This window comes from Caloenas nicobarica, chromosome 4 (genome assembly GCF_036013445.1).
Source record: "Caloenas nicobarica isolate bCalNic1 chromosome 4, bCalNic1.hap1, whole genome shotgun sequence".
Taxonomy (NCBI): Eukaryota; Metazoa; Chordata; class Aves; order Columbiformes; family Columbidae; genus Caloenas; species Caloenas nicobarica.
Window position 1 is genome coordinate 54,608,666 of NC_088248.1, and position 10,572 is coordinate 54,619,237.

Consider the following 10,572-nt stretch of genomic DNA (forward strand, 5'->3'; position numbering starts at 1 on the left):
GCAGTTAAAGTCCCATCTTGCACAAATGCCCAGGGGAATGAGACATCTAGAACAGACAGAAGAATTCCTTCCTATTATTAATAGGCTCAAGAAAAAGAGAATAGAATACCTCTGACTTGGTGAGGAAGAAGCCCTGGGAATCTGGCATACTGGAGCCACGGTGACAATACAGTAATATTCAGCAGCAGGAAACGATAAAGAGGAAGATGGAAGTAATCACCATATTCAGTAAGCTCAAGGATATTAGAAGTGAAAGACACAGCAGAGAGACCTGTAGAGCCTGTGAAACGATGGCAACAGTGATCAGAAAGAGCCACAACAAAAATGTGAGATAGAAAAACAAGCTTTAAAAAGGCAACACCATGAATGGGATTATTTCCAGAAACTGCCGCCTTGTCAAATACAGTTTTTTTTTTCTGGGGGAGATAAAGGGTTGGTCAAGTTAGAAGGTGCAGAGTTGCAACCCTGAGAATACAGTGCTCCCTGCTAGGCTGTCTGCTCCACCCCATTCAGCCTGAAGTCATGGCCACCACCCATTAAGATGGAGCACAGAGCGCTTACCCAGCGCCCACATCAGGGCTGCACTCTGTATTAAAAGGCAAGGACAGTCACTAGCAAAGCCCTCAGCTGAGCAACGTCTCAAACTGTCACAGCCTGCAGAATAAATTTGTGTATTGTTACAGAATGCAAGACAAAGATCTCAAAAGCACCCCTGTCCTAGAGCTCCACCAAAACAAACTGACCTAGTATATTCAGCTTTACTAAAGGAGTGTTTGTCCTCAGTTAAGCTGCTTTCCCAATGATCAGTACGCTCATAAAAAACACCATGATAAAAAAAATCCACATGAAAAACCTGTCCATCACTTTTGCAACTTTCTTCCACTCAATTCCTTTGGCCCGGTTTGCTTTATGGTCTCGAACACAATTAGCAATATACTCAATGTTTTTAATCAGCATTTTGTAACAGGAACAGCAGTCAACAGTCTTCCTAACATTTTCACCATGAACTCCATAGCTTTTATTCAAATTTCCATTGAGTTTCTCTTTGAGATCACAGTCATCATTCCTATTGGAAAGGTGACCCCTTAACTCTTTGTGCCTCCTCTGAAACCCATCATCCCCTTCTAACTTACGTTCTTCCTTCTCCCTTTTTGGACTTGTGCAATTTTCACCCACATCATAAACAAAAAAGATTTTTGACATGTAGTCCAAAATAACCACCCTGGCCCATTGTGGAACAGGCTTTGCTTCTGAGCCACAGTGATGAAGATTCATTATAATGATCGTCAATGCAGTAGAAGCTGTGATCATGGTCATAGTTGCTATGTAATATTTCCCTGGAACACAAAATAAAATTTCATTAAAGATGCTGGCCTAACAAAAAAATTCAATGCAGAAATAACAATGTGACATAGTGTTAACCATAAGTGCAAGCAAAACAAATTTTTAACCACCCGATTCTCTATACTTAGCTCACACTTAATTTCCATCTAAAAACAAAGATTAAAACCATTAAAGTAAAACCTCATACTTATGACTGGTATGTCTTTATCAGATGAGTGACTATTGTATTAACATGGCAAATACTTGCAAGCCAAATCCTCTCATTTCTTGAAACACATCCATTCAGAAAACAGCTTAAAAGTGTTTATCAGGAGCCTGGCTTTTCCTTGTGTCTGTAAAATCCCAATGTTGGTGGCTTCACATGGCACATTAGAAATGCCACTTCCTGATGTATTAACAAAAGTGGTGATAATGTTTTGTTGGAGCTATTGACACACGCCACACCAGCAGATGTCTTCACGTTCACACAGGGCAGTGAATATCCCGGCCTTGCTGGTGCCCACAACCAGTGTACTGACAGCAAGAGGCCAGGCACAGAGCTGCAGGGTGACTCCACTGCCTGTTGAGATTTGCGTCTGGATTTTCTTCAGACTGTACAAACTTTAGCACAGCTAGTCCAAACAGGGACAAAGCTCATTCTGGCCAGGAAAAGATAGCAGATACAGTGAATGCAAGCTGTGCCCTTCAGCTGCTGCTTTCCAGAACTGAAGTACACAGCTGACCAGGTAACCTGCTCATGCCTGCACCAGGGGGCAGCTCCCAGCCCTGCTGCTGTGCCACCTCTGCACGAAAAGCAGGGGCTGGGTCACTGACACAAGCCTGGTGGGGTCCCAGTTTCCAAAGGGGCTGGAAAGGATGGTGAGGGAGAATAAGAGAACAAAGACAGACTGAGGTTAGACCCTGGCTCCTTAATTTAGACAGGATGATCGGAGGGTAGGGAAGGTACTCCAGTTCAGCAAGCCCATGTTCTAAGCAGGAATAGTTGTTGCTGGTGTGGAAATGCATTCAACTTTCCTATTCATTGACCAGAGTTTTTGTCTCAGTTAAGCCATGCAGTTTTTCATATAAACGGCAATAACAAGAGTAAAAATAATGAGATCTGAATTATCTTAATGAAACTGGAAGCCAGTGTGGAGGCAACTGTGTTCCTAGTCCTCCAGAAATCCCACCAGGGCAGCCAGGCAGCCTCCTGCCCAGGGGGTGGATCAGCCAGGGGCAGGAGCTAGCTAATATATAGTTTGAAATAAACACAAAATAACTTTTAAGAGCTTCGGCATATCTGTACAAATTCCACACACATTTTAAGTATTTCACTATGTTTTAGAAACAAAACACCTTTATCTTACCAGAAACCACAGACTGCATACAGTTTCCCTGACATAAAGCCCTGCTATTAATAAGTTATGTTTAAAGACAAAGCATGTAAAGCTCACCTATCAAAGGTACGTTTTCAGAGGGAGGCATGATCTCTGCAACCATCAGCTGGAACACAGTCAGAGCAAGAAGAACCGTAACACCCAGAGACACTTTTTCGCCAGAGTCTGCAGGGAGATAGAATCCTAGTGGGGCCAGGAAAGAGATCAAAATGCAAGGCAGCAACAGATTAAATATGTAGAATGAAGACTTCCTTTTCAAAATCAGTGTGAAGGTGACATCTGGATAAGGCTCAGAGCAGCAGCCGTAAGTAATGACATTCTTAACTGCTGGCATGCCATGAATCTCCCATTCCACATCTTCTACAAAGTCAGAGAGGTCACCACTATCAAGAGAATTGATGATGTCTACCTGATTACCATTATAGGTCCAGGACCCAAATGTAAGGTTGCACTGCTGGCTGTCAAAAGGAAAATAAGATACATCCACTACACATGAGCTCTTGGTGATAGCAGGTGCATCCCAAGTGATTTTTCCATCATATCTCAACACAACATTAGTATTCACTGGTTCTGAAAAGTCATCATCAGCCCTAAAAGACAGAAAAGTGACAGTCAGTATCAACAAGCAACAGCCGAACATGTGAGCCAGGGAAGGGGCAGGAGGGAAGACCCTCAATTCTGAAATCATATTATTTATTTATACTGAATTTTACTAGGAACTTACTTTTAACTATTATTTACAGGTACTAGTGCCCATTAATGCCAAACATCAGTGCAGCCAAATTTTGTTGTATTTGTTGGCCATAGCTTCTTCAAACTTGACCTCAAACAGGATAAGCGTCCATTCAAAGATGAAAATAATCTGCTGGTCACTGCCTGGGAGGGCAAGCAAGGAGTGCAGCCTTTGGGTACCACCTTTTTGTGGACACGCAATCTTCCAAAGCTCTTCAGCAGCCTTGGCAGAAAGCACTTCAGACTGCCAAGATACTCAAGTTTCCAGTGCAGAGAAATTCAGAACAGCTTTGCTGTGTAGCATAAGCAGCTGCCAAATCCTGTCTATGGCTTCATTGCAAAATATTTAGATTATCAACAACAAATGTTAAGACAACAAAGCAACCCTTTGCTAAGGTAAGGTGAAATGATGAAAGTTCAGACTGAGTCAATTCCTCCTTCACCCCCTCCCTCTCTCAGAAAAATATTCAAGCTGATTTTCTCCACCCACACTCACTTGTTATATAGGACAATATCTGGTCTCCAAACCAAATTGCTCGGAATCCTGATAGAATCCAATCCATCATATTTATCTTTGTCCCATCTGAGGTATGCATCGTACCAGCTTTGTCGAATCCATAAGTAAGCTGACAAAATTTGGTTCCTTTCATCCTGCATAAAAATGTAGAAATCTTTCTAGCTGAAGGTAACAAAAATAACATCTTAGATGCAGACAGCGTTTGTTGTATAGCTTTAAAGCAGTGCCTGAAACAGGCCAGAATGCTGACAGGCCACAAGACCAATTCTCAATCAGGTACATATGCCCATACACTGTACAGGGAGCTCAGTTATGTGAACTTTCTCTTGACCAAACCTTCTTCCCCCTGCACCCTTGCTAGCTTTAATCATAATTGTCTAGGGCTCCCAGTACCTTTAAGAATCTCCTTTTGTGAGCTTCAGAATACCAAACAGCTAACTGATTCAGTCTAACAAATTCTCTGAAAGCTTGGTGAGGCCTTGAAGTTGAAATTCAGAAGTCACAGAAGTGATTTTTCTATTCTCCTTCCAGACACTTTTTTTGGCCTTAAAAGTATATCTGGCTGAAGAAAGTTTATTAAAAAGTTACTGAAGGCTAAAATAGGGAGTTTATGTAGAAATTAATTGCATCTTAGAAAAAAGCATTTTTTCTTTCCATTTAAAACCCAGCAAAAGTTGCCTGAAGGGTGCAATATCAACACCCAACTACAAAAGAAGTCTTAACAATTCAGCAGCTCTAAGTTTGCAGACTTACAATGGAAGTCTTAGCTTTGCAATCAAATAAGAACCTACCAAGAACTGGAGAACATGATCCTGGTGAGGAAGCATTACTGAAGTTGTCACAACAAAATGCAAGTTGCTTTTCCTACTCCAAGCAAAAGGTTTCCGCACATCTTTAGAAAAACAGAACTGTACTCTTACTCACCATGTCTTTAATTTGGGACAATGTGATCTGAAGAGTGACATTCAGTACTTTATCTGTGTCTTCCACTGGTCTCAGAGCATTTGAGTAGTCTTCAAACAGTTCATTAAACAGCATGTGAGCATATTTTCCTTTGGCTGATTCTACAACTAGATCACATCAATTTGTTCAGTACACCAGATCAAGCACTGAGCAGTACCAGAAGATATCCTCTTTCTACAGCTTCAGGTAGTATTTGCTATAATTATAATTATCTTTCATGTATTGTAGAATATCATTTAGTGCAGAAACAAAAGTATACCTGATGAAGCTGTTCAAATAAGGACAGCACTCACCTGTAAATTAATAGCTAACTCTAGGTTTTCACACCTGCTAAAAAAAACCAAACACACACCAACACACACAACCTCTGCATCCAGATATTCCTGCCATTTTTGAAGGTAAATATTTTTATTTTACTGATGTCTTTCATAGGCAGAGATCACTGATTTACAGTCATGTATCTGCCAAGCTAAAATTAGAAGCAAAATCTGAAGTCAAACCTGGGCTAATGACTTGCAATATCTCCCTACATGCAGCCCTGATGGATTCATGCTACTTTCAGAATTTACACTCTCTTTTTTCACTACCACCTGGAAAAAGTCTGAGCCACTTTTATTCACAAATTGGCAATTACGTGATGTATGAACACATCCTTCCACTAACACCTTTTCCAAACCACATACTTGGAGATGCTTCTTGCTATCCAGACTTAGGTATGAAGGACTTCAGGTTTTAAACAACACTTGCTGTTCCAGACCGTTTCTGTATCACAGTTTCTGTAGGCAGTCTTTGTATTACCTTTAGATATATTAACATATTTCTGCAAGCAAAGGGCAAGGACAGTAACACTCACAAGACTTTCACAAATGCCTGCAGGCACTACGTAGGAAGCAAGTGCTTTTTGGAGTTGATCACTCTCTGGGCACTCACAGGGACTTCCTGGACTAGAGTTCAACACAAACTTTCCAGATTAAAAAGAAATCCTAACAAATCAAAGCTTCACAAAGACCATTTAAGTTCTGGTTGTACGTGATCATTCATTTCATCTATGCATCAGTGAGACAAAATGAAACAGATGAAAGACCTCTGCAGCTCAACTGCGTAAGACACATCAGGACACCAGCTCCTATCTGAGTAAAATAAACCCCATGCATTTAGCTATCAAGCAATACTCTCACCTTGAAGCATCACTGCTGTAAACAGCAACCAGAGAGAGATGGAAAAGGACAGGCTATTTCTCTTCATTTCTGGACCTTAAATAAAACTGTTCACTCAAGGGCACAAAAACGTTTATCACCATCCAAAACTAACAAAAAAAAAATCAAGTTGCACAGCAACACAAAGATGGTGAGGCACTTGATGAGCTGCTAGAAGCAACTCAGTCCTGCCTCAGCAGCTGACAGAGTCCTAGAGAGATCGATTGTCTCTGTCCTTGTCACCGCCTGGGGGTCTGGCCAACCCTCCCTCCTTCCCTCTGTAACCTGAGAGCTGCCTGCTCCACAGCTAACGCTGAGACAGACAAACACATGGGATATCAGTAGGAAAACTGTATTCCATTGCATTTTTACGACAAATGTAAGATTTCACCCATTTACTAAAAATCCCTTCACATTTCTTTGGTGGGCCGTGTCTTACAGCCCTTATGTTCAGCAATAGCTTGCTCAAAACAAGTTCTGTGGAACCTGCACACCCACAAAAAAACAAATACCAAACAAACACAAACAAAACCACCACACAACCACCCAACAGCCTACCTGTTCCCATGCTGAAAAAACGATGTTTTCACCTACCAAACTGGTGCCACATGGAAAAGATTCAGCTACACCAGTCAGAAAACACACAAACAGGAACTTCCACTGGTGTAGACAACCCTGAGAACAGTACTCAGCACAGTAAATTAGAAAGAAAAACTGGACTCTGCAGATAAAAAACACCATTTCCCAATACAGTGCAGTTTTTCCCAAATGAACCTGACAAGACTTTACAAAGAATTAGAGTTAATAGACAGCTCTTGCATTTAGCCAAAAGACTTACAGGAGAGAAATAAGAATATGAAACAGTATCACACCTGGCCTCCCATCTACCCCAGTGGTCAGATCATTAGCTCTGTCTATATTACTCATGTTGCCAAGTTAGTTTCCGAGTACTGCAGGCAATTTCTAACAAGTTTCTCACAGACAAGAGATGACTTTCTCCTTTCCATAGTCCAATTCATCCTTCATGATACACTGCAGTCCATTTTGCCATCCTTTTAGAACAGGTAACAGAAAACAGTCATTGAAACAGACAACTGAAAATACAGAATCGACTACTAGCAAAAAGAATTGGTCGAGAATAGTTTTGATCCACACAAAACAAAATACTGTTGCTTTGCTCCTGTATAGTCTTTTGGCTAGAAGGAAGCTGATCCCTCTACACACATAATTTCTATATAGCAGCACTCCTGGCACTCACTGGCCAATATTTGTGCTTTCATAGGGTCTATAAATCAACAGCATTTATGGCCGGGTTTAATAGGTAAGCAATAAATAATTTCAGTCAAAGCACCTGAAGTGACATAGATGGATTTCATTACATTTGCTGAATTGTCAAAAGGGAAAAAAGTGGAAAATAGTTTAGAAGTCAAAAAGGTCAAAGCAGTCCATAGGCAGTACATAATAACCTGCTTTTTCTGTGGGAAGAAGGTACGTGATGTTAGAGACAACAAAAATCAGAGACAAAAGATGAAAGATTTTTTGATACAGTCAGATCAGTGCATTCTCAGGGGATACCTTGAGTTTTCAGTGCATTTGCCATTATGTCAGCAAGCAGCTACTGCTTCGCTTCTCTTACCATAATTACAAGAGTGGCTGGGGATACTGCTTCTAAATGTGCTGCTATAAACCCTACCGAAACCAAGACAAAGCTTGCTTTGCCACAGGCTTGAGACAATCTGCTGACCTGTTACACCAGCAACACATCCATCAAGTAGTACAGACTGATATACTTTATACTAATTGGCATAGGATCACACATATTATAGAACCCTGCACCTTTATTGTAATGACATCTTCTTGATGGGAAATTGTGGGTTCTCAAAAGACAAAAACAAGTAGCATGTTTTCACGCATTGTTTACTCAATTTATTCTTATACACACATACATTCCATGTGCTATTCGTTATAAACTTGCAAAGGGATAGATCATAACTCTTGGTTATGATCTATTGTGTTTCCAGTCATCAAATATATCCAATATTTGGCACATATTGGACATACAGGCAGGCAAACATGAGCACACATATACAAGAACTTTTTTGTGTTGAGATTCTGCATTGATTACACAGTGCTTGTAAAAATAAAACTAAATACAATAAAACTAAAATACATCCAAAAGCCTTTTCAATATTAAAGATACAGGAAATTTAAGAATCTTAGTATGTCAGACCATTTGGCTTCTTTACATTTGTTCACAAGAAATCTGATTTGTAATTTTAATCAAAATGTCCCTAACATAGATATTTCATGTGAAGAGCAAGTATTAACATTAATCATTGTTCACTGATCTGATAGATTCATCTACAACTCCATGCTTCCTCAGAATATAGTTTTAAATTGTGCCATAATCTATGGTAATACTACTCCCAGATCAAACATCCCATTTAACATTTGAATGGAGCTTCAATTTACAGTTAAGCAGTTCTCTATTTTTACAGTAAGAAGTCCCGCTGCAAAGTCAGGAATTAATATAAAGTACAAATCAGCTTACGAAGATAATTTTAAGAGTCACGGGTGTTTGGAAGTGAGAATCAGACCATTAACCTCTCCCAGCGAGATTCAAAGTTGGCTTGTTAGAGTGCTACTGCCAGCAGATGGCCCTGTTAGCCAGCCTACAGATCCACCCAGATACTCAAGACGATTTTTGTTTATCTCACACACAAAAAAAAACACATTGCATTTTAATCTACTTCGATTAATTTCACTGATTATTTGCCTTACATTTGATATAACACAAGCGGAGACAAGATGTTCTTTTGAACAAAAGCGACAAGCAGAAGGAACAAAACCACTGAGTGGCTGAATCTGGCTCTGGGTCTGCCTACTATACACGAGACCAGTCACAACAGGGTTTTGGGGTGAGAAAATATATATCATTGTCAACAACTGTATGATACAAAACCACATTTAGAACATGGGCCACTTTTGCAGGGAGTAGTTAAGGCCCATGGCACTATATCCCAACCCTGCTTCCACATATGTTGTTCAAATGTTTGACTTTGTGAGAACGCATGTGGACTAGTAAGAGAGCAGAACATGCAGTGGGACAAGAGTGCACCTATTCCTTGGTGCACTGAGCTTGTACAACACTCACATGACACATGTAACTTTATGGTTCTAGACAAACGCTGTTATCAAGACAACATCAAAAAAAAAGGGAATTCAGCATTCCAGCGTGTAAGGGAAGTTTGACTTTGCACACACTTTAAGGACAGACTGAAGTGGAGATGACATGGGAGGAATCTCTTTCATATTAAAACTTTCAAATTTAGATATTTACCTTAGCCAAACTACAAGCAAAGCAGGAAAGAACTCTAAAACTATTTAAAATTTTGTTCTTTCAATTAAACACATCTTTCCTCTCCTGCATAAAATAACCCGAGGCCAAGGCTTTGACATGTCCATTTTCAGATTTTTTTAATGGATTCTTACCCTTTTTTGCATAAAAAGCAGTAAGAGTTTAAGCCTCCAATTGGAAAAGTTACAGATACTGTACTATCACAGGCCTCGAGACCGTCTGTACCATTTATAATCCATCTCTTCATCAGAAAACAATAAAGAACAGATTGGTTTCTAAGCACAGTTTGTAAGAAGTGTCTCACAGTCTGCTTCTACTTGCCTTCCTGCCAATTTTTCTCCCCAGAAGCTGTTGCGTTCACATTCTTCCCAGCAATTGCTACAGAGCGTTATCTTGTGATGGGGTCAAGCAGCACACTAGCTCTTCAGAGTCAGATCTCTCTCCTGAGACAAAATGAAGTCTTAACAGCATGGGTAACAACAGGTCTTCTTGCCAGCGGAATAGTCTCACTGTGCCTGCTCTGGACAAGGAGGATACGGCACTTCATTTAGATGCAGCATGTTTCTCTCTGCCTTATTTCTTCCCACCTACCTACTGCCTCTTCTTCCTTATCTCTAAAAACCCCCAACTACCCAAAGCCAGCATACTTATTCATATTTTCTTCCACCCTGTTACATGCATGGAAGCTAGGAAATATATTAGGAACCATTCACGATGTCAGGTCATGAGATAATGTAAAATATTAGCCACACTTACCAGAAATGGGAAATCCTAATTTGTGTGATACAGTTGTGAGTTCTTCTGAATACACATTTTTCTTTGGGTCCACTTAGGCAGCTCTGCTGACCACCTTTCAGCACCTGAAGTAGAGAAACCTTTCACATTATTTAATGTGATCTAAAATGCAGCATGTTCAGCCCTTTTCACCAGGATGCTTGCAAGCTGGTGTTTTGTCCATGCTTGGGAAGCATTCAGTATCTGGCAGGGTTAAGAACAAAGCAATTTTATAGTTTTAACTAACAGAAAGCTACTTTATATGCAGCTCTTTCTCACTAGAGCTTTGTACCATGCCTTTGAACAGCTGAT

At 40.3% G+C, this 10,572-nt stretch overlaps 1 protein-coding gene across 1 annotated transcript; it reads right to left on the bottom strand.

Moving 5' to 3' along the window:
• Nucleotides 1-783: 783 nt before the first annotated feature.
• Nucleotides 784-6,177, bottom strand: CHRNA9 (cholinergic receptor nicotinic alpha 9 subunit). Its single transcript, XM_065634586.1, has 5 exons — nucleotides 6,111-6,177; nucleotides 4,894-5,039; nucleotides 3,949-4,103; nucleotides 2,778-3,310; nucleotides 784-1,337 (listed from the first exon to the last, which is right to left on the bottom strand). Exons 1-5 carry the CDS (start codon nucleotides 6,175-6,177, stop codon nucleotides 784-786), a joined length of 1,455 nt encoding a protein of 484 aa, XP_065490658.1.
• Between the last annotated feature and the right edge of the window lie 4,395 nt (nucleotides 6,178-10,572).

Excerpts from the sequence above, each read along its gene's own strand:
- CHRNA9 (XM_065634586.1), bottom strand. The coding sequence starts at position 6,177 with ATGAAGAGAAATAGCCTGTCCTTTTCCATCTCTCTCTGGTTGCTGTTT. Across the intron at positions 4,104-4,893 it reads TGTCCCAAATTAAAGACATG|GATGAAAGGAACCAAATTTT; the intron begins GTGAGTAAGAGT and ends ATTTTTATGCAG. Across the intron at positions 3,311-3,948 it reads GATATTGTCCTATATAACAA|GGCTGATGATGACTTTTCAG; the intron begins GTGAGTGTGGGT and ends TCTGTCTTTTAG.